This window comes from Octopus bimaculoides, chromosome 19 (assembly GCF_046866305.1).
Source record: "Octopus bimaculoides isolate indiv1 chromosome 19, ASM4686630v1, whole genome shotgun sequence".
NCBI lineage: Eukaryota > Metazoa > Mollusca > Cephalopoda > Octopoda > Octopodidae > Octopus > Octopus bimaculoides.
The window spans coordinates 54,406,536-54,431,731 of record NC_142946.1 but is presented as its reverse complement, the minus strand read 5'-3'; the positions used below and the strand labels follow the sequence as shown (position 1 = coordinate 54,431,731).

At 36.2% G+C, this 25,196-nt stretch overlaps 1 protein-coding gene across 4 annotated transcripts in view; it reads right to left on the bottom strand.

Annotated features, from left to right (window-relative positions):
* The window catches only part of LOC106875399 (sodium leak channel NALCN), a 77,740-nt gene extending 52,900 nt beyond the window's left edge, over positions 1 to 24,840 (bottom strand). Inside the window, exons 1-12 of one of the 4 annotated variants that reach the window (XM_089337778.1) lie at positions 23,921 to 24,840; positions 16,091 to 16,589; positions 14,772 to 14,855; positions 12,262 to 12,401; positions 11,137 to 11,265; positions 10,390 to 10,535; positions 8,965 to 9,107; positions 7,501 to 7,605; positions 6,415 to 6,636; positions 4,995 to 5,162; positions 4,015 to 4,074; positions 2,412 to 2,543 (exon numbers count right to left, since the gene is read on the bottom strand). In XM_089337778.1, the coding sequence (XP_089193904.1) occupies positions 2,412 to 2,543; positions 4,015 to 4,074; positions 4,995 to 5,162; positions 6,415 to 6,636; positions 7,501 to 7,605; positions 8,965 to 9,107; positions 10,390 to 10,535; positions 11,137 to 11,265; positions 12,262 to 12,401; positions 14,772 to 14,855; positions 16,091 to 16,381 (1,620 nt within the window). In that variant the 5' untranslated portion in view covers positions 16,382 to 16,589; positions 23,921 to 24,840. The remainder of the gene's footprint in view (positions 1 to 2,411; positions 2,544 to 4,014; positions 4,075 to 4,994; positions 5,163 to 6,414; positions 6,637 to 7,500; positions 7,606 to 8,964; positions 9,108 to 10,389; positions 10,536 to 11,136; positions 11,266 to 12,261; positions 12,402 to 14,771; positions 14,856 to 16,090; positions 16,590 to 23,920) is intronic. The other 3 variants (XM_089337780.1, XM_089337781.1, XM_089337779.1) reach the window with 3 other exon arrangements.
* Positions 24,841 to 25,196: the final 356 nt, after the last annotated feature.

The following is a 25,196-nucleotide window of genomic DNA, read 5'->3' as shown; positions in this document are numbered from 1 at the left end:
ATGAATTACACATATGTATACAATTAATATTGTGTTAATGGATAGGTTAAGGATTTGAAATCATAAACTAAGGGGTAACAAGAACATCAGAAATAATGTGGTTCTATTAATGATGTGACTAAGCTAAGCTACAATAGTGGAGGACAACAAAGACTCGGAAACAACTTGCTTGTGCAAGTGCAGTTAGTCAAAAACTCTGCATACTGGACACCAGTAGGTTTCAGGGGTTGTCAGGAGAAAATGTGCACCATTTCAGAACCTTCCTCTTGATGGGTTTACAGCACACTGATATGAGGCCCTACTACTGGACTGGCTGATGTATTTGATCTTGGGTCCATTTCAGGATCATGAAAGCAAATCTCATCTTTCTTATACATTCTTTCCCAAATGGTGTGGGGAGTGATGGAAGAGCAGAAAATATGTGAAACTTCACATCAACAATACATTATGAACTGAGTACGAAGCTTATGCATAGATATAACAAATTAAGGACATATATATATATATATATATATATATACATACATAGTGATATAATGATATTCACTTCTATCTTCTAGAAAAAAATATCATTATCATTATAAACGACTTTCAATTTACAACTGATATCTGAAGACTGAAAATAGAAGGTATTAAATTTACATTATAAAATTAAAACTGTACTAACATACAAAAAACAAAAAAAAAATTCAAATATTTATAACAGCGAGCTGTTAAGTGTGTGCTATTTGCAAAAATACAACACATGTAATACAAAATATATGCATGTGTGTGTGTGTGTTTTTGTGTGTGTGTGTGTGTGTGTGTGTGTCTAATCACTGTATGTTGCAACTTTTGACAAAATTCACATTAAACTCCCTCTACTACATGACCTGGTAGGGCTCAATGTGACTAGCATAGGGCTATTAAATAATATGAAGAACACATAGTATAAGAAAAAAAAAACATGAAGTTCATATTTCTTTTTATTTCGTATCTGTTAAAATTGTTTCATCAGAAGACATGTTTGATATGATCAAATTGTACTTTATAAATTGCATTTACAATTTGTCACTACTCTTTCATTTTGGTAATTGATTACAGATACATTCACAAGATATAAAATAAAAGAAATACAAAACTCATGCTTCATGTTTTTATCTCATGAAAATATCATTATCACTATAAACAACTTCCAATTTACATGTGATATCTGAAGACTGAAAATGGAAGGTATTATATTTACATTATAAAATATTAAAACTGTACCAACATACAAAAAACAAAAAAAAAAACAAAAATCAAATATTTATAACAGCAAGTTGGTAACTGTGTTATATATATATATATATATATTTATATATATATATATATATATATATATATATATATAAAAATCAACATTATAATATATAACACACACACACAAATATATTTATAATATAATAATAGATTATTTCATGTAACATTTAAGAGAATTTTGAATAAAAACTGCTTGTCATCTCGCCAGGAAAAGTATTAAAATGAAAATACTATTATTTATTGGTAAAACATATTGCAATGGAAGTCTTAGCAGAAACTGAAAAAAAAGTGAAGTAAATGAGTTTGAAAATTGACAAGATTTTGAAAATAAAATTTTAAATAAAAGTACAGATTCTTGAAAACACAATAAAAGATATTGAGAAAAAGTGTGATATTATATCAAATAATGAGTTACTTTATGAAAAATAACAATAACATTGGCTCATATTATAAACTGAGTTGATACAACAAATATAAATTTAATTTAAAGTGATAATGAATATTTTAAGTAAATATCAATTTCTAGATAATATTAATAGTGGTAATTTCTTTATTAGGTGTCCCAGGCAAACAGGATTAAGAGTGTTTTGCCCTGAGACAAAGCACAGCGCTTGCATTGGAGTATAAACAATACTGCACTACGGCTCAGTCTCTCACTCCCTCTGCCACTGTCTGCTCTGAACTTACAAGTTCATGAGAGTGAAGCATATCTGGATTTTCAAGACATTTAAGCTGAAAGTACAACAGTTCCTCTCGAACAGGATGCCACTCCAGGCGTCAGTGGTACTCTTTTCCAGTTGAGTGTGCTGGAGCGGTATGAAGTGTAGTGACTTGCACAAGGACACAACCTGCCCAGTCTGAGAACTGAACCCACAAGTGATCCTGAGTCCAACATCCTAAACCACTGGGCCAGGTATCTTCACTCTGCCACTCTACTCCTTAATATTATTAATAAAAAATGCTAACAAATAGATTATTTTTAAAATTAGAAATTGATAATTTAGCTTGTATGAAGTTATCTTTAATTGAAATAATTTAAATTTTAAATAAATTAATGATTTCCTACTTAAAATAGAAAAACATTATTGGAAAATATGAAATGAAAATTGAAATTTTATTTGAGAGCTTACATGAGGGAATGTATCAAACTTTTTATTGTTAGTAATGATACAGAACAACTGTAAACTGATGCTGGAAGCTATGATGAGCAGGCACATGGTGAACAAGATCAAGCTGCCCAGTTTTTTGCCAGGACCAAAGATCTGGAAGTAAGAGTTATAAAATTTAAAATGAAACAGAAAGTTCAAAACTATTTTCACAGTAAAATTCTAAAATTTACAAATCAAAATTAAATAAATAAAATTTTCAAAAACTTTATAGTAAAATTGTAGTAGACTTTCAGTTTGTACTGAAAAGATTCTCTATGAAATAGCTATACACCAATATTAAGGAGGACTTTAAATTTGAAATTAACAAAGAATAAATAAATAAATAAAATAAAACTGAATGGAATAAATGTATAAAAATACTGCAGTGATTTGCCCATGATTAGTGTATTTGCATTAAGTATGATACATTGATGGCAATTTTGTTTTTATAATGTTTTCACAGTAAAAATGTAACATTAAAATGTCCTGTCTTTGTTCTTAACTGCACTTGTGACAAGGAATATTGAGTAGTTTGTCAATAAAGAAATATGATTTCACAGTTTCTAACTAAAACATCACTTTAAAAGGTCTGTAGCTTATACAGTTTGCCATTATCATACTCCTTGCAATTTTATTGGGTTTTGTGATGTGAAGTGGTTGGTATTAGGAGAGCATCTAGCTGTAGAAACCAAACCCAAACAGACTGGAGCCTGGTACAACTCTCTGGCTTACCAATTCCAGTCAAACTGTCTAACCCATGCCAACATGGAAAACAGACACTAAATAACGATGATGATGATGAAGTACGTCAAATTAAGTCCAAGATATCTGGGAGATACAATTATTGTGTCTGATGATGGGAAATGTCATAGAAATAGGTAAACTAAAACTGGTTTCTAAGGCAGCAAACTGACAAAGTCAATAGAAAGTTAGAAAGCCTTGCAGTATTTGTTCTGACCCTCTGCACTCTGATTTCAAACTCAACTGAGGTCAACTTAGCCTTTCATCTTTTTGGGGGTCAACAAAAAAAAGTACCAATTCAAAGTGACATACTGGTGACACCGTCAGAGGGTTGTAGTATCTCTTCTGACTCTTTACTTGTGATAACACAGATACAAGGCTGTATCAGCCCCACTTTCCTTTGAGTAAACATCAGTTGCACGGAGAGGAGAGGTTTGTATGCATGGGCAACTGGCAGTCGTCGTCTTCTTCTTCTTCAAAAAATCTCACTGACGCCTGCATAGACATGTGTTGATGTACCCATCAAGGATAAAGGACTGGTAAAACTGTTAGAGAGTTGGGCATAATGCCTTGTTGTATCTGTTCAGGCCCTTTGTGTTCAGACAGTAATGCCTGTGATTATACTAGTGCCAAGCTATATTGGTTCAAGTTTGCAGCCTTTAACTTAGATAAACAGGTAGCATGGAGAGAAAGGAAAGACTTGCATGTGTCGGTGACTGTTAGTCTTCCTCAAAAGCTTTTGATCAGGCCTGCATATACATGTGCAGACGTATGGTCAACATTAACTGATGGAGGCCCCACATACAACTGATTCCTAACAGGAATAATGACAAAATATACAAACCTTCCAACAGAAGTCTTCAAGAACTGGAGATGCTTTTATGAGACGAACAACTCGAAGAACCTTTAGAAAACAAAATTTAGAGTTATTACAAACAAAAAACAATATATCTGAAGGCTGTCATGTAATTCTTACGATACAAATCCTGTTGAGACCACTTTTGACTCCATAATGAAAAAGTATTCATAATTATATTTCAACATTCTCTCATAATTTGTTAAGCTGCATTCCAAACACAAGTTTCATAGTATTTTAAACAAAAAATAGTTATTTTAATAAATATCTTCAAAGTTTTTAAAATTTTAGTAAATCCCTCAAAATTCTTGATTTAGCCATGATGGCTGCACTAAAGAACAGAAGATGCTTCAGTGGAAGAAAACAGTAGAGTGTTCAACTAAATGCTCTGGCACTGATCATTTATGTCCCTTGAAATTCTGAGTTCAAATCTTGCTTGGATTGACCTTGTATTTCATCTCCTCTAGAGTTAAAATAAACATAAGGAAACTAATAGAATTAATTTAAAAGGATGAAAGGTAAAGTAAATCTCTGTGGCTTTTGAACTCAGAATTAAAGAGTTGGTAGAAATGCAGTTAAGCATTTTGTCCAATGCAGTAATGATTCTGCCTGTTTACAACCTTACATAATTCTTTCTAATTTTGGCACAAAGCCATCAGTTTTGAAGGGAGGGGGCAAGTTGATTACGTTGATTGCAGTATTTGACTGGTACTTTATTTTATTGACCCTGAAAGAATGAAAGGCAAAGTTGACCTTGATGCGATTTGAACTCAGGACATAAAGAGTTGGAACAAATGTTTGGTAAACATTTTATCTGGTGCGTTAACAATTCAGCCAGCTTACTGACTTAATAATTTGTTACATTGTCATAAAGTTCAAATATAAAAGGAAGGAGTAGAATTAATTTTAAATTAATTCTATTAGTTTCCTTATGTTTATTTTAACTCTAGAGGAGATGAAATGGTTACCTGAAAATATGTGAGCTGGGAGCGGTAAAGTCTGGGAATGATGTGCAATGTGGTACCAACAGCAAGCAGAAGTTCAAATTTGTGCACTGATCGCTTAAGGTATCCTTGGAAACCAAGACACCAGATTTTGAATAATGCTTCCAGATCAAAGAGTGCAGTAAATACAACCTGTGTTAGGAGAAGAAAAACCAAATTATTTCAACAAGGAGCATTAGAATAGAAAAAACATTATTAAATACAAAACATCTAAATAAGAATAACATTATATATATATATATATATATATATACACACACACACACACACACACATACATACATACATTACATATACACACACTTGAAAACTTTCAATGTACCACAAATGTTCATAAAGTCAGCACTTAATTCTATATTCTGTAGTGTTAAATAGAAGAGGGATATATTTTCTTCTGGATAAAATACCAATCTATTTTACATAACATTTCTAAAGATGTGATACTGGTTTCCTGTAATTAGGTGAATTGAAGGCATGTAGAATTAAGTGTCCTGCATAGAAACAGAGAGTATAGATGTATAGACAGTTTAGTTGAATAGTATTAGACAACCAATCAAAATATTGGTTTCAAATTTTGATATAAGGCCAGCAAGCTCGAGGGAGGTGGGGGGTGGTGCTCAACTGGTACTTATTTTATTGACTCTGAAAGAATGAAAGGTAAAGTCAACTTCAGTGAAACCTGAACACAGATGAAATGCTACTAAGCATTTTTCCTGGCATGCTAATGATTCTGCCAGCTCACTGCCTTAGAACCAATCAAGATACTCGCAGTTTATATTCTGTGAATGAAGTAATGCTATTCCCATGATGAGTATACTGAGTTCACTTAGTAGTGAATAGATATCATAGGTGGTATAACTTAGTGGCTTGGTCCACTTAGTAGTAGAAAAGTATCATAAGTGGTATAATTTAGTGGTTGATTCTACTTAGCACTGAGTAGGTATCATAGGTGGTATAACTTAAAGACTGAGTCCACTTAGGTTTGCCTTTGTGAAGATGTTTATTTTATCTGTTTTGTTTTAACATCAGTTTTTTTTCCATGCTATCATGGTTTAGAGGAGAAGAAATCAAGGCAGGATTTTTAAGGCTAGACTTGCTAACGCTTTCCTGCTTTTTAGATGGAATAAAAAAATCCCTTACTTGAAAAGCAGGTGAGTGTTAGCAGTAAGAAAAGCATCCAGTTGTAAGATAAAGCCTCGGTAATAAGTATTCATTCAACACATGCATGCAAAAATGGATGTAAGACAAATGAACAAATAAATTTAGGTAAATTATCTTGATTGTTGTTGTTTAACCCTAGGCCAGCTCAGTGCTGATCTAGTAAACTTATGATCAAAGACATCTCAATTATAACCATCTTGTATCAAAAAACAAATATTTATACCTCAGCATAATAAAATCCATCCAGTTTACGGTCTGGATTTGTCTTATTATGGTCAAATGTTAAGCTGGCAGCGGTGAAAGCATTTAGCATTACCAACAACAGCAACGAGATGTGGAAGACATTGGAACGTAGGATCTTTTGGAATATGGGAGGTGCTCGGCCTTGAGCCTTGTCTTCATCAATAAAAACAAGTTTCCACGTAACACCATCACTTTGAATAACCTACAGAAAAAAAAAATATCATATAAACAGGTTTGGTGATACAAACTGGAAAACAGAACTCAAAACATGAGTTACAGAATGACTCAAGGCATGAGAGTCTGAAAAGTGCCAATGCACAAATCTCTTGGCCCATGAGTCACGCTGTAATTTCTTCCAAAAAAAAAAAAAAATTATATATATATATAATTCCCTCGCTTTTCCTAACCCTCCTTCCCAGAACTGCAACACTTTGTGAGACACTTTCCACCCATATTTTTCATAGAGCTCTACAGATATTGAAGTAGAATATCAATTATCTTAGGAAGGCCAGTAAGGGTCGTGAGTACCATTCTATCTCTTTCTCAGATATATATTTCTCACCAAATATCTAATTTTCTACTGATAGTGTCAGTCTACCAAAGAAAATGATGATGGTTCATATGCTGCCACAGCAATTGGAAACTTGTTCAGTTGACCTCGACTTTTACAAGTGTGTGTGTGTGTGTGTGTGTGTGTGTGTGTGTGTGTGTGTCTCTCTCTCTCTCTCTCTCTTTGTGTTTGCCCCTCACAACTGGTGCTTGTTTTTTTATGTTCTTGTATATTAGCAATCTGCTAATGCAAAAGAGACCAACAGAATAAGTAACAGACAACAGACTTAAAAATAAGTACTGGGATTGATCTGTTTGACTAAAAACTTTCAAAGCAATGCCCAAGCAAGGCTGCAGTTCAATGGCTGAAACTAGTAGAAGATAACTATGATAGTAAACTCAATAGTTCAAAAACATAAGCCACAACAAAAGTAACAACCCCAGATAGTCTTTAATGAAATGACTTGTCAGATAAATTTGAATAAAAGGTTTACAAAAGAAAAAAGAGAAGTTTTACCTGAGATGAGTCCGAATTAGCATCACTGCCTCTAGGTCCCCACATAGTTTGAAATTGAACCCTTATTTCAGCAAAAGTTTCAATTATCACAGCTATAAAAACATTCTGGAAAGAAAAAGAAATATATATAATAAACATACAATAAAATAAAGGTTATATGAAAAAGAACATGTGTGTGTGTGTGTGTGTATAGGATTTTTCTTTGAGCTTTATTTTAAGTTCTTCTTGAGAGAGTTCAAACCAGTTGCTAACAAAGTGACAAGACTTTTGGAGTTAAGAGAATTCCCAGTGTTTTTAAATATGTCGTTGAGTCAGCATGGGAGTTGAACTATTAATGCATACACCCAAGTGTAGGCATCTATTCACATAAAAATCTCTTATGGATAATTTTTGGAATGCCTTACAAATCTTCACAGTGCCACTAATAGATTGGATTTGGAGACTCTGTGTCAGTTTCTTTTTTGCTCTTTTTCCATGAAACTAAGTATTTGTTTGTTTGTATGTATGTACGTACGTATGTATGGGGGGGGGGGCAGTGTATTTACAATTAATCCTGGTTGAGATTCTGAGATTTAATCTCAATATACCACAGCTGCAATGATGGACTTTCTATCACTTCTGCAAAAGTGTTATCAATGCTATGAGATTTCTATATAGTCACTGGATGCATAAAGTACACAAAATCACATAAATATCATCGACACAAACTCATACATTCTCTATCATTAAAGAGTTAAAGCTGCTGGCTCCAGTTTACCTGACTGACATAAAACATGTTCCATTCATAACTTCATAGTTGAATGGATAGCATGGATAGCCACAGGGAAAACATCAAGCAACAAAAACATTTGTGCCAATGCAAAGAAAAATGGTTGAATTGTATTAAAACAGAATACCTCATTATTCCCATTACACACGCACATGCAAGCACTGTCTACATACATATAGACACAAATATTTGACATATATATATTACATACATATATATATGTATGTATATGTGTGTATATAGGCGCAGCAGTGGGTGTGTAGTAAGAAGCTTGCTTCCCAACCATATGATTCCAGGGGTTCAGTCCTACTGCATGCTACATGGTAACTTGGGCAAGTGTCTTCTACTAAAGCCTCAGACTGACCAAATATATGTATGCTTCTGAATGAAATGTTAGTTGGGTACAGAGCAGTAATAATAAAAGAGATGACAAAAGAATAACTGATTTATCTTATGAACTTTATTAGTTTACAACTGCTTCCACTATAAGATGCAGTAAATATGTTTTTGCTTTCCCGAATAAAATGTATTTCATGATTGAGGCTCTGCTGAAACTCAGGTATTCAACTATGAGCCCACTGCATCTTAATTAAGTTTAAAAGCTAATTGTTTATTCCTTTGTCATCTCTTTTCTTATGTATAAATACATACACACTCACACACACACTCCACATAACAGTACAAAGTGTACATACCTTTACCAGCCAAGCAAGAAAGAAAATGAGTGATATGAAATAGAGGGGTGACCGCCAGGAAGGTAAACTATCAACAGTATCATACATAAGAAAGACCCAGCCTTCTTGAGATGCAGATTTGTACACAGTGAAGAAACTCATAGCTGCAAAGATACAAAACAAAAATAAAATAGTCATAATTCTTTAGTTTTGATACTTTACAAAATATATTTCCATAAAAGGGTTCATTAGAGAGATAATGGGTGGTGGGATTGTTTTAAGGAAGAAACTGGGTGAGAGGGGGACAGTTGTGCACACACACACACACACACCCACACCCACACCCATGTCTTCCTGTTACAGGAAATAAAACAAGTGAGAATTTGAAGATATTCTGGCATAAAAACACCATTGCAAATTATCGTTGACTTAGTCGTGCCAGGGAATTCCATCTCAGTTGTTTAATCCTTCAGTGTTTAAACTGGTCGTATCAGGACTGAATATTCCACCTGCTCGATCCAGCCTCTCACACTTATTCTACAATGTCATTCAAAAAATAAACAATCACATCATTGTAAACTTGAAGCTAAAAGATAATGCATGATTAATTTTTTTTAAATGTGAATAAATAAATATCACTTTTGAAAGAGTAATCAGAAAGCTAAAGGGTTAAATCATCGAATGTCCAGTCAATGAACCTGGAGGATGAGAGAAAGTGTAGACAAGCTGTCAGGATATCTTCAATTGAGCTGGATGAGGTTATGGAGGTTAATGGTTTGGTTGACTTTTTCTGGTTAGTAGTTGAAGGGATAAGAGGGGAGAGGTGGTGAAAAGGAGGAAGAGAGAAAGGGGAAAGGGGGAGGGGGAGAGAAGGGAAGAGCACAGGAGGGGGAGGAACAGGAAAGGAGAGGGAGGGAGTTGTGAGAAGGGCAGAAAGGGGAGGGGAGAGGGGCAGGAGAGAGAGTTCTAAAGGGATATAGTACTACAGAAGAAAACAAAACATTTTGTATAAGGTAATAAAATTGATAAGTGTTAGTAATGGTGGGAAGAATAGAACTATGTGAATCCAGTGGGTTTAAGTAGTGGGTAACACAGAATTTCTGAGTCTGAGAGATTATGTCCTGAAGGTCGAATAGATTATAATTTTTGTTTGATATCTTAAAGGACATCTTCACAGGATGAAGAAATGTGAGGTTTCAAAAATTTTTTAAAGAACTATATTCTGTGGGGGGAAAAAATGATATTGGAACCACAGAAAATCAACTTAAAAGACCCGGTGAGACGACCACAAAACCACAATAAACATTACAGTACAATCCTTATGAAACAACGCAACCACAATAAACACAGCTTTACTAAGCATTGCAACACACCCACACTAAACACTACAAACAGTAATACACACTGCCATACAATCATAATAAATCTATCAACATAAAAACTCACCAAACATATCAAAGCCATCAAAACCACTTTGCTTGCGATTGAGCTGCAAAGCTATACACTCCATTCCTAAAGGACATTGGTAGCCTGATCCACGATCAGGGGAACAGAACGTATCAGGAATTGCAAATGACTCCAAAGACACATTTCTAGATTTAAAAGTTAGAGCAAGGAGGAAAGAAAAGAAAATTAATAAGTTCAATGTACGAGATGAGTTATTAATAAGAATATTTTTCCTGAGAATTAACTTTATCTACAGAAATAATTTCTGTAAAAGAGTAAAAGAGTATAATCGTCATCATTTAGAGAGCCTCTAAGTGGTTACTAGAAACAGCAGCAAAATCTCCCCCAAACATCATACCATTTTAAGAAACGAGGAGCATATGTAAATAATGTAATCCTAAATATAGGCTGGGTCGAAAGTCAAACACATACAAGTTCAATATGCTCTGAAATTGTCAAAGACATGCTTCAATTTTGTTAAAATTGAATGAAATAGGTAAATTAACCATGAATATGCATGTACTTGTACATGATGAACAAAATAAATAATAATAATAGTTATGTAATATAAATAAAATATCAAATGTTTGGTGCATGACTCTTGGCCCATCCTGTATAATACATCTGAGTAAAAGAAGGGATGGTCTAATCAAACATGTTTGGTAACGGACTGGCCTGAGTCTAAACAACAACAACAATTATTTTGGCTATGAAAGTTAACAGCAACAAAAAGAGCAGACTACTTACTTGGGATCAGTTCCATTGATGACACAATGGTGTTTCATTTCTCCAAAGAACTGAACACCAAGTATCCCATAAAGAGACATAAAGAACAGGAAAAACATAGTCACATTATAGATCTGTTGACCTGAACGCCTGGAAAAGAATGAGAAAAAGTATATAACAATAAGTAATAATAATAATAATAATAATAATAATCCTTTCTACTAAAGGCACAAAGCCTGAGATTTTGGGGGAGGGGGTTAAGTCAATTACATTGACCCCAGTACGCGACTGGTATTTAATTTATCAACCTTGAAAGGATGAAAGGCAAAGCTGACCTTGGCAGAATTTGAACCCAGAACATAAAGTTGGACAAAATGCTACTAAGCATTTTTCCCAGTGTGCTATCGATCCTACCAGGTGCAAGTCAATTAAATTGATCAAGTACCTGACAGGTAGTTTATTTTATCAACTTTGTAAAGATGAAAGGTGAAGTTGAAATTAGTGAGGCTTAAACTCAGAATGTAAAGCACCAGAATGAATGCCACAAGGCATTTTGTTTAAAACTTTACCAATTCTGTCAGTTCACCTCTCCCAATTGTTTCTAATTTGGGTACAAGGCCAGCAATTCTGAGAGGAGGTGATGGATAGTTGATTACACTGACTCCAGTACTTGGCTGGTATTTTGTTTTATTGACCAGAGAGGATGAAAGATAAAGCAGAATTTGAACTTAGAGCATAAAGAGCCAGAACGAATACTAAAACATAAATCTATTTACTCAAGAGTTATATTTAACTTATATAGAATCCTCTTTAGATTTCTGACCTCTTTGGTTTTGACGACACAAGATAGTTGCGAATGGGTATTACTGCCATACAAGCAAAATCCTTCATTTCCAATCTTCCACGAGGACATGTCTGGTCATGGGGAAATATTACCTTCTTCGGAAACAGGTGAGAGTTGGGGATAGGACGGACATCTGTCTGTAGAAATTCTACGTCAACAAATTCTGTCTGACTCATGCTTGCATGGGGAAGTGGACATTGAAATAATGATATGTCTGTGTGTGTGTATGAATGAATGCATACATGCAGTGAGAGAAAGAGAGAAAACAGATAGACAGGCAGGAGAAAAGAAATAAGACTTACTTAAAAATTGAGTTAATTCTTGTTTTGGGTAACTGAAATTTGAGGAAGACTCTGAACACACGAACTAGGATGAGAGGTCGAGGACATCTTAATAGAGACAAGAAAGCGTAGTCTGAACTTATTTCTCGCATTTCAAATATCTGAAAAAGGAAGAAAATATACATCAGAAATATGCCCCATCACCGGCAGGTAGATATGAAACTGGAGACTTTTGAAAAAGGTTAAAGGGAATTTTATTGCTCATGATCTTCCTAGGGGCATTAGTGAATTCCATTAAGTGAAACAGCAACCAGAAAGTTGTTGAGGGCTTGACCAAATAGACAGCTTGCCTCTAATTTACATTGCTCATCGCATATGAAGTAACTGATTTCATAGATAACACTGTATAACAAAATTTTTTATCATTTGTTTTTGGTCTTTGGTCAGTGAGTGCTATTTCCTATTTGCTTCTATCTAGAAACCAAAGGCAATCACTTCTACTCACCTGAAACTTTGCTTTTGTGACCTGGACATCAATGTTTTAACACTGACCTATTTTCCATTACATTTCAGACTGATTCAGTGCTGAATTGCTGCAGCAGAAATATCATTATAACAAATATTCTGCTCAATACCACAGATTTGTTTGTCAGTTACTTTACCTTAACCACATGAGCATGTCCCTTCGTGGCTGACAATATGTGCATCTTTCATCATGAGCAAGAGTAGTGGGGGAGCCATGTGTTAAGAGGGATTCTTTGGGGTTTGAATAAATATCATAACAAAAGCAGTTTGAAGATAGTATTAGCTATTTTTCATACTTTCTAGGGGTAAGAAAATAAGAAATAACAGATGCTACCCAAGGACAAAATTTGTGCTACACAGTGTAATTATAGCACTTCAAGCTTATAACAGGAATAGAACAAGATGCTGACACATTCATGCCTTTGCCATAATTAGCAGTGATCATCATCATCATCATCATCATCGTTTAAAGTCCGCTTTCCATGCTAGCATGGGTTGGACGATTTGACTGAGGACTGGTGAACCAGATGGCTACACCAGGTTCCAATCTGATTTGGCAGCCTGGTGTAGCCATCTCAGTCAAATCGTCCAACCCATGCTAGCATGGAAAGTGGACGTTAAACAATGATGATGATGATGATGATGATCACTGCTAATTATGGCAAAGGCATGAATGTGTCAGCATCTTATTCTATTCCTGTTATAAGCTTGAAGTGCTATAATTACACTGTGTAACACAATTTTTGTCCTTGGGTACTACAGTAATTCTAACTTTGAATTGAAACAAGAATCAATAAGTTTGATTCACAGATCTCATCAAGAATTTATGTCTACACCAAAATCCTCACTGTTGTCAGTGCAAGTAGCACAAACTTAGAATCCAAGCAATGAACCCAGATCAGACTTCAGTTCATCATAGTTCACATATTAAAACCAATATATTCCTGCTATAAAACACCTGAGTATAGCTTATGGGTTCAAGACAAGCCTATGGTAATATATAACTTCATAACTCTATGTTTTAGGTTAGATCCTATACTACTTGTGAGTAAAATTTGGTGGATGAAAACTGTGTGAAAGCCCATCTGTGTGTGAGTGTGTGTGTGTCTCAGCATACCTTTGCAACTGACTCTGCTCGAGCAGCGGTGATGTTTGTCTATGTTCCACAACTTTGTGGTTCAACATGTGAAAAGTAGTGGAATAAGTGACTATATTTCAAAACAATTAAAGTTTGGCAACAAGACGGATATCTGGTTGTAGAAAACTGCTTCATCCAGCCCATGGAAACATAGAAAAAGTAAATCTGATGATGATTAAATCATACATTTGCAAAAAAATGTTTTAGATGCTTAATAAACCCCAGAAGACTGAAAGGCTTCCCATTTAGCTACTGTTTAACAATATTAGCTAGACAAGCGTGATCTCTCTCTCTCTCTATACAATGCTGGTCTCTTGCCTGCTGCATTCTCAGTTGATTTGGTGCCTATTCCTGACAGCCAGATGATTAATTCTTCTCTGCCAAAACAAGGTCAAAATACATGCAGTGGATTTCAACCTAATGTTTGTCTACCTAGTTGTCCAATCTTTAATTCTTGTAATAGGTGAATATACTAACAGTAATCACATGACTGACTAGACTATCAGGTGCTGTTACACATCACTGGTCACAATGCAATTTGTATTGTTTTAACCTTCAAATGAAGCCACCCTGCTGACTAAGCGAGCTGGCCAAAAGTAATACTCTAAAACAAAGAGCAATACAAATAATAATTATTATGTTACTTTACTAATAATTCTTTCTAACAAATAAACCTTTGATATGTATGGAATTAGTCAAGTAGAACTAATTGAGAATCAAAACACAGAGAGAGATTTGGTTAAGTAAGAACTTAAATGCAGATCACATGACCAACATTATGTTATAGCTTGTAACAGAAGACTGAAATATTGTAATGTTAATACATTTATGTTCTTGATGGGGATTCAAAGAAAAGTTGTAAAATTACCTGTAACATAACTGATAACCAAAGACAAAGAACCATAAAACCATCAAACTGGCACCACCGGTCTTTTAAATAAGGAACTTCTCCCTAAAATGAAGAAAAAAGAATATAACTTCAACTCAAAAGACAATATTTTTAACAATATCAATTAAATTATTATTAAAAAAAAGTTCAAAAAACAACCAATAAAAAAACAACAAAATGAATGAAATAATTGTGCAATGCTAATGAAAATAGCATTAGTAATGATTTTAGAAATGTTTCAAGACACAAAGTTTGAATTTTCTACTACTATCTCTTCAAAATATGCCAAAAACACCCCAGAAAAATACATTTATGAGTTATGAGAGGAGAGAGTATCAATGAGATGGATAAAATAAACATGGAAAGTTTTAGAAGTAAAAACAGGGAAAAACCATTAAAATCTCTTTTCCTTTCATCACTGCTATCATCATTTAGTGTCATGCTTGTTCCATGCTGGCATGGGCCAAATGGTTCGACAGGATTTGCCCGGCTCCAACGTCTGCTTTCACCTGGTTTCTCCAGCTGGGTATTCTTCCTGGCGCCAGCTACTTTACAACACAAACTGGGTGCCTTTTTGGGGGCACCAGCAATAGTGAGGTTGCTATGCATTTGTCAAGACAAAGATCCCCTTTGAATGAGTGGGGCTGCAGTAGAGAGAGAGGTGGTTCTGTGTGATGGGATGAGGGGGTTAAAGTGTGAGAGAAGGGCCAGAACGGGACAGGTTTCTTACTGTAGACGAGCTGCATGACTACTCACATAATAGAAGCAAGAGTGGGAGTAACCAGGATGGAGATGGAAAGTGGTGATGAGGTATCAGGAAGGATCCCCAAGATACAATGTAAAAGGTGAGTGGAGACAGGAGAACAGATAGTGTGAGAGGGGTATCAGTTGCAAGAATGTATGAAGAGCAAGAGATGGTAAGAGATTGGGAATAGCCAGAGGGTGAATATAATGATTAAGTGTTAAGGGATTAGAAGAAGGGAAGAGGAGAGAGTAAGTGACAACTGTAGAAACTGTGCAGGGGAAGAGTGACCAGTCAAATGACGGAAACAAGTAAAAGAGTATACATATATGTTCGACCATTGTGTTGATCATTTTCAAAGGACTAGGGGAAATATCATCTTGCTTGGCAAAACAGGTGAGTGTTGGTTAGAGGAAAAGCATTTGACTATGCAAAACAGACCTCAATAAATTTTGTGTGACTTATGCAAGTAGAGAAAACTGGAAATTAAAACAATGACAATGATATGATGATGATTAACATAGATGACAACAAGTATTTTAAAAAATAGTCTTACCTTGACAATGCCTCGTATATGCATTTCAGCTATCATCTCTGTTGTAAACAGAAATGTAATAAGTAAATCTGTGATGAAGGTGACATATTTTAATTTTGGTTGATATTCAAATGTCTTAGGTGTGTTCATACTAACAGATATCATACTAATTAGGGCACAAACACGAAACATTCGTCGAACCCAAGCTTTTTTCACCCAGTCGATATCTGTGGTATCATTGACATTTTCGTCTGGTCCGTAATCAGATAGTGCCATGTTTTCTCGGAAACTTGTCTTTCTGTTTACAAGCATGACTAGCTAGAGCCTACACAGAGGGGTGTGTGTGTGGAAGAACGTCACAACTAGAGTAAAGAGTTGATTAAATAGAATGTTATCAAAGAGAAATCAAACTGATTCCTCGCAGGAATTCTCACAGTGAAGTTTTGCCTTGACATCTTCATCTTAGTTGAGTAATGGAAACAATAATATTGAAGATATTAATGAAAATTTTCCACCACATCTGAAAAGGAAAGATATAGAAAACATAAATTTAAGCAGTTAATTAATTTGAAATGTGGAAAATATTAATTAATATAATTGAATGCATTTTTAAGCAATGCAGGTTTTAAAACAACATCTACATGGTTTTGGATACAATCCTATTGTGTGGCATCTTGAGCATCTTGTATGGTGTCTTTTGCTATAGCTCGAGGCTGGTAAGTAAATTTTATACATGGAGACTGTTTAGAATATATATATATATGACAAACAACTGAGAAATCTGGCATCTGAGATGACAAAGTACCAAGATATCTGGCGCTTTGCTGTACTCAAGAAGATCCATCCTTCACAGCAGAAGCATTAATGCCACATCCCCTGCTGAAGAGGATTGGCTTGCAAGAGCCCTGTGACAGTACCACATAAAAAGCACCCATGCTGATGCCAAATAATAGCATCTGTGCCAGCACACACTGTAAAGTGGTTGGCATTAGGAAGGGCATCCAGCTATAGAACCAAGTCAAATCAGACTAGAACCTGGTGCAGCTCTCCTGCTTGCCAGTTCTGGTCAAACCATCCAAACTATGTTAGCATGGAAAACGGCTGTTAAAGGATGAGATGATGATGATGATGCATATATAACAAAGTAGCAGGCTGGCAAAATTGTTAGTATGCTGGGTGAAATGTTTAGCAGCATTTCATCCATCTTCCCATTCTGAGTTCAAATTTTGCTGAGGTTGACTTTGCCTTTCATTTTTTCAGGGTCAATAAAATAAGTTCCAGTTAAATACTGGGGTAGTTTACATCGACCCCAGTGTTTAACTGGTACTTACCTGCTCTCCTGAAGTTGCTGGCCTTGTGCCAAAATTTAAAAGCAATATAAATATCATCATCATCATCATCATCATCGTTTAACGTCTGCTTTCCATGCTAGCATGGGTTGGACGATTTGACTGAGGACTGGTGAAACCAGATGGCAACACCAGGCTCCAATCTAAATTTGGCAGAGTTTCTACAGCTGGATGCCCTTCCTAACGCCAATATATAAGGTGCAATGGGTAAATTGTCATTTTATATTTTTAATTTCACACATGCTTGACAAAAAGTCACCATATTTGCTGACCATTTAGAAACCTCTGCAGATGCTGAATCTTCAGCATGTCTGTGCATCAACGACCACAGGATGCCAAGCCCTCTACACAGATATTGGCAGCAGATGGACCATGTTACCAGTGGAATGCATCTCCTCCACAAGTGAAAGAACAAATGCTCTAATCTAGAGATGCTTCTCTTATGTGCAAAGCGGGCCACTTTACTCATAACCTTGCCTCAGTTTCTGTCAGGCTAGTTTGGACCTCCAAACAAGTGTCCAAGCAACTTAATCTGCCTGTTAGTCCAACATCCATGATGATGGCTGGCAGCATGAACTTGATTCTCCAGAACTTGCATGAACTTGCAAACCCATTGACTTATTTGGGTTAATTTCTCCTCTTGTCATTGCCTCATATTCCTATCTCACCACTTTTATCTCTGAGGAATACACCACTATTATGACTAATATGATGATGTCATCCACAGATATCAGCATGGCTCTTCCATGTTCTTGTTCAAATAGAATGCCTCTCAACAATACTAGTTTCAGCAGTAGTGGCTCAAGAGTTAGTCTGCACAAAAAGATGAATGTCTTGTACTGTATATGAAAACTTGGCAGAATATGAAAATGAAGGTGCTGCTGCAAATACTATTGATGATGATGATGATGAAAAGTGCGGTGATTGTGATGATGATGATGATTAGAAGTAGAAGAAAAGAGTAGAATGAAAGAATCTAATTACGTTGGAATTTAATGTTGAGTCTAAGAAATCGTCTTAAAGACATTAAGTAACAGAGCAATAATAGGAAAGAAGAAAGAAGCTAGATTAACAGAGCTAAGTAGGGTAAACAGGAAATTAGAGATGACAGCGATAAATATTTGGAGCTTGAATGGAAAAGTTTAGCAGAGGCTGGATGGACAGTATGGAGTATATACTGAGAGATTAAGAAGATGGAGAGAAGTAAATGGAAGTGACGGATGTAAGAAGGATGAAGAAAGAAGATAGGCTGACAGACTAATTGATAACATGAGCAGATTAGACTGAGATAAATAAATGGTTAACTAGATAGACAGACAAACCGACATGTAAGACATAGACAGAGATTCAAATGGTCGGAGATAAATAGATAACCAGGCACAGATAGACCAGCAGAGATAGAGACAGACTAACAGACAGCCCGATAAGCAAACAAAACCAGACACATGGAGAGACACGTAGCTGGCTACCTACAGAGATGAACATAGACGGTCAGCAAGATAGCTAGGCAAACGTACAGGTAGCGAGTTACGGATATTAAGAGTGGGGCCAAAGACAGCGTCTTCTGAGCCGCTAAATAGATAGGTTAAGTGCAGAAACACAAGAGGGAATTGTTTTGATACCATATATTAATAATGGCAATCGTATTAAAACACATAAACACATGTGCATACATACAGGCATGTCAACAAGTGTCAAAAAAAAAAACAAAACAAACAAACTGTCAAACCTGCACGTATGCCTAGGCTGCTATGGTAACATAGCTTGTAGGAAACAGACTCAGATTTTGTGCGTGTGCGCGCATTCACACACACACACACACACACACATAGGCGAGATTGGAACAGCCATCCCTCGAAGTCCTCTATTTCATGGGAAAGGAAAAGGGGAATTTTTCTCCCACTTCATTTTTTTAAAAAATATTCTAATTTTTCAAAGAATGAAAATTATGATTCTAGAAAAGAAAAGAAAAAAAAATTCCCCTAAATATATATTACACTATAAAAAGAGTGATAGTGGAAGCTGTTTTACAAAGGAATAATATAATAATCTATACGTAAATAAATTGGTTAAGTGCTGGAGAGTGCGTATATATGTACATAAGTGTGGTTTAATAGAACACTAATGAGTACTATGTAACATTTTGCAGACTATATGATATATATATATATATATATATATATATATATATAGAGAGAGAGAGAGAGAGAGAGAACATGCGTGCGTGTACGTAAGTGTGCCTGTGTGCGCGCGCGTCCTTGAAAGAAAATAATCAAAGATTAAATAACGTAACAAAGTTTCGTTTATTGTACATTTTGCATCAGAGATGGAGCCCACCTCATCTTGTTTACTTTCATCGTAGTAAACATTTTCTTAATAGTGTAAAGAGCAACGTGGAACAATAGGCAATGTTTAAGCCGAGCCGAGCCGGTGCGCGGTTTCAGTTGCTAGTTTAAGCCAATTAACTTCACTTAGATGGGAAACGCTGGAACCACCTCACACTATTCGTTTTCCCAGAATCAATGAAGGACTCTCGGTGTGATCACGAGAACTGCTTGAAATAGCAGCTAGGTCTTTCTCATATCATATACTATCGTCTTAAAGAAAGGAAAACTACAGTGGACGCAGTCCTGGAATCTCCCGGTCTAAAATAATCGTAACAATAAAAGAAGATTTCGGCTTATCTATCGACACAATTACATAAGAGAGGTCTATACAAACGACGAGTGGGTGATGGTATTGACCGAGGGATCTTTTTATACATTAAGGAAGAGGGGATATGTACCTGAGACCATTTCCGGCCAGGAGCAAACTGGGGGGGGGGGTGAAGAGAGGACAAATAAGTCAATATGAGGTTTTAACTTCCACAGTTTAACGATGCACAGATGGGAGGTAAGGCACTGAGTTTCAAAAGGGTTTAGGAAGGGTAGGGTGGTTTGTTAAGCGAAGTGTAACACAATGTCTATGCTAGAAATGACGAGTTAAAGAAAGGCAGGTGGATATTGAGGGTGCGAAGCAGAACCCGTTGTAGCAGAAAGAGAGCGGCCACAACATATTAACGAGTGGGTTGATAAGGTTGATGACGACGATGATTTTCTTTTTTCTCGTGGCATGAGATAGAAACCCATCAGCACTAACCTAGATACTTCATTGTATTTAGTTTGATGTGATGCAAGTACCGTTCTGAGTTTAAATCGTGCCAAAGTTGGCCCCTGGTATCGATAAAATAAATATCAATAATATATTGAGATAGTGTTACTCGATTATAACATCATCATTTTACATACACGCAAAGATAGAGACTTAATAAGAGCTATGATGCAGTCGTAAATTCTGGGTGATTAAGGAACAAGGCTCTGGTTTCGATTCTAAGTTGGAACAATTTTCAATTACGTCACTAACGACCTTGGAAAAGGCATAAAGATCATTAATCCACGTTCCCACTTCCCGACAGATTTTGGCTGTGATTACTGATGTGAAAAAGCAATTTATTTATCATCTACGTGTGCGAAAGTAGAAATGAGACGGTAAAGTTCTCAATAAAACCGTAATCGCTATCCGATTCAACTTTTGCCCTTCTTCGAGATTGTCTGAACGTCACACCTTCCAGTTAACCCCTTCCCCCACTTCGTTCTATTTCCCTATAAATCTTATGTCCAAATACGATATCCATCGAAGAAATCAATATTAAAAATAGAGGAAGAAACCATCAAACGCAGATACACCTATTCATAAAGATAATGATTTCTAATTTAGTTAGGCATGAGGCCAGTTTCGAGGTGGAGGAGGGGCACCAGTCGATTGTATCGACCCAAGTACCAGTGAAGTACTGGAGTCGGCGGTATCGGCTAACACCCATCCTCTCGAAATCACTGGCCTTGTGCTTAAGAAATCATTAGGATTATTACCACTATTGTTACTATTATTATTATTATTATTATTATTATTATTATTATTATTAATTTATCGACCCCCGAAAGGATGAAAGGCGAAGTTGACTTTGGTGCTTTCAAATCTTGCCGATGTCAACTGTGTCCTTTCGGATCGATAAAATAAAGTAGTAGTCAAAGACTGGGTCGATAGCATCGACTAACCCCACACTTCAAAATTGTTGGTTTTGTGCCTAAACTATTATTGTGTCAAAATTATAAACATTATTATTATTATTATTATTATTATTATTATTATTATTAGCGGCATTTCGTCCGTCTTTACGTTCTGAGCTCAAATTCCGCCGAGGTCGACTTTACCTTTCATCCTTTCGGGGTCGATAAGATAAGTACCAGTTGAGCACTGGAGTCGATGTAATCGACTTACTCCTTCCCCCGTAATTGCTGGCATTGTGCCATAATTTGAAACCATTATTATTATTCTCGGTTGGAGCCATTTTATACGGCTAACAGAATGAATGTCACAGAATCTCAATTCCCTACCTCCTTCCTACAAACCTGAGATATTGAACCAACAACGAAAGAAAGAAATTACTTCTGATGTAAGAGATAAAATGAGAAACATAGGAACAATAATGAAATAAATAAAGACAACCACTGCCCCTCCACCCTTCTCTTTCCCTACACACTAATGTGCGTGCGTGTTCGGTGTACGTATATTTGTATGTATATACACTTATCAAGAGATCTATATACAAATTCACACATACAGGTACACAAGTCGTGTTGATCTTGTTTAGCCCCAGGTAAATCCTGATTGACCAGACCTCTGATCAAAGGCATTCTAGTCGTTACCATTCCGTCTTTTTACAAATATGTAGGACTATACAATCCAATGTGACCTTTCTTACTTAAGGTGGTAGGGTCGTTATTTGGGGGAATCTAGTGCACCCTCGCCTCCTCAGGTCGTTATAAATAGTATTAAAGGTGATGTTTGGATAAATCTGTTTACAAGAGACTACTGCGGTCGTAAAAGAGAGTAAAAGAGACAAACAGTAGGAACGAACGTGGAATTGGTTTTGAAGGTGAAGTTTTTGCGGGTGAGGAAGAAGAAGGAGGGTTTTAAGAAACTGTAATATTATACCAAGAGGAAACGTCTCTTCGTGTTCGATGGAGTTTCTACGTAGTCGGTCGATCAGCGAGAAACAGCAGCCAAAATCTCTTTCAAATCACTTTAATGTCTTTAGAAATGGAAAGAAGGAATTAGACGATATAGTTCTGCGATATACTATGTTTGACTCAATAAAATATGGGATGGTCATAGTTGGAAAGTCTTTGATCATAAGCCTGTTTGATCAGAGTTTACCTGGAATTCAGTAATTAAGACGGTGGAAAGTGACAACGGAGTTAGGATGGGGAAGGGTTTAGACAAGGTAAATAGGAACAATAATAATAGTGATCTGCTAGAAATAATAGCAGAACCCTCCCCAACTCACTCTGCTATCGTGTTAAAATTCTAGATATACGAATCATAGGAAAAGACATGGTCAACGGTAGAATTGGCTCTGATCGTAGGGTTACTGCTTATTCGGGGCTGAACTGGGGCTCAACAAGGTGAGAAAAGAACTATGAAATTATAAAAAAGAAGTTGGAATAAAGTGATGATTGTGAACAAGACTGACAGTAACAACAACCAACGAAGGAGCCCCTATATGGTGGCACAATTTGCTAGAAATAACAGCCAAATCTTCCCGAATCGCTTCATCGTCTAGAAGAGAAAAAGGACACATTGGACAATGTAGTTACACAAAAAGATGAGATGGTCAGGGCGGGAATGTCTTTGTTCATAGAACTGCTTCACCAGGGCTGACCCGGAGTTAAATAACAATAACAACAACAAAAGAGAAACAGCAACAGTTAGAACGGGGAATAGCAACAGTTGGAAGATCCTCCAGTCCATCAATGACGACAGTTTAGTATTCTTACCTAATAATAATAATACAAAGACAGAGAATAAAAGCTGTACCAGGTACCAAGTCAGGCCATTGGAAAGGCTGTGATTGAGACTTTTGGATAGAGAGAGAGAGAGAGGAGGGGAGAAGTGATGAAGGAACAAAGATAGAGAGAGAGGTGCGCGGACGGAGAAAGGGGGTGGGGACACGAGAGAAGATGGCGAAGAGAAAGACTAAAAAAGATACGGAGAGAATGAGAGAAAGGAAGGAAGGAAGGTAGATGGAAAGAGGATGGAGAGGTGTAGGTAAGGAAAGGAGTGAGGTGGAGAGAGATGGAGAAAGAGAAGAGAAGGAGTAAGTAAGAAGAGAAGGGAAAGAAAGATTACGAGAGAAACAGAGATATGGAGTGGAAAGGGAGGAAGAAGACGGGGTAGAGGAGGGAATAAAACAATGACAAGAGACGAAAGGAGGCTGACAGATTAAAAGGAAGGAGAAAGACAAGAGAAACGTGTGTGTAGCATTATATATATATATATATATATATATATATACACACATATATATATATACAGAGAGAAAGAGAGGGAGGGACAGGTGAGGTGGGACAAGAAAAAAGAAGGTTGTATAAGATATGAGCAAAGAAAATGTCGGCAGTCTCACCTTGTAAATCAAGGTACGAACGTCCTCAGGCTTGTCTGGGCAGGTAAAGTGGCTGTGTTAACATATGAAAGGAATATTTGGTTGTGAAGAAAGACGAGAGAAATTTGTTTAAAAATGAATCAAACGTACTTATAAATCGCATCCCGATGGCGGAACAGGAAGTCGTCTGCTTGCCTAGTTTCCGCCAGTAACCCGGATGCTATCAACAACATTTAGCAGAGGAAGTAAGCATTTTCATGTCCACACCAAATATTTTTTTCGTCTGCTCTGTCATAACAGAATTATCGTAACACAATTATAAAATAATTGCACGTGTATATCAAAGTCATTATAAAACATAAGTTGTTTTTTTATATTCAGTTATGCTGTGTAAATTAATATATATATATATATTTTGTTTCTTCTTTTGAGAGAGAGAGAGAGAGAGAGAGAGAGCGGTATTTGACCTATTTTTTAAAATTTCAATTTCTGAAACACACACCTTGACGTGAAGTTTATCGTTTCAGACCATAAATAGACTTCCTGAAGCATAGCTGAAAGTTAACATAGTTTGTTGGTTCATTTTCCTTAATGATCGATAGAATATATCAATATTCAACTTTGAGAAGATGAATGACTTTTTAAGAACACACACACACACACACACACACATAAACATGTACACATGCATATCTATGGTTATGTAAATGTATACAAAGACAAATTATATTATACGATTACGTATGGTCGTACGTAAGCACATATCCCACACATACAGACTATCACACAACCATACACCAAAATGTAATGTAAGATAGATGAATAAACAGCTTTGTGGGTGTGGTCATCGTCGTCGTTTAACGTCCATTTTCCATGCTGGCATGGGTTGGATTGCTGAGAAGTACCAACAAGCCAGAGGACTGTGCTAATCTCCCATGTCTGCTTTGGCACGGCTTCTACAGCTGGATACCCTTCCTAGTGCTAACCACTTCACAGATAACTGGGTGTTTCTTACATGGCACCAACATAAGTGGGGTCACCAAATAACTCGCAAGACAAGATCCCTCAGCTGAGTGGGTGTAGTATTGAGGGAGGTGGCCTTATAGCACGTGATGAGTGACTAAAGTATGATAGGGGGCTAGAAACAGGTATTTTGCAGTAGAGATGTACATAGCCACTCCAGTTGGAAGAGGAGAGAAGATGATGCCGAGATGTCAGGGCATACTCTTGAGTTACAGAAAGACGAACTTTAGAGAAATAATCCACAGGATTGGACAGGGAGAATGGGTAGGTAGGA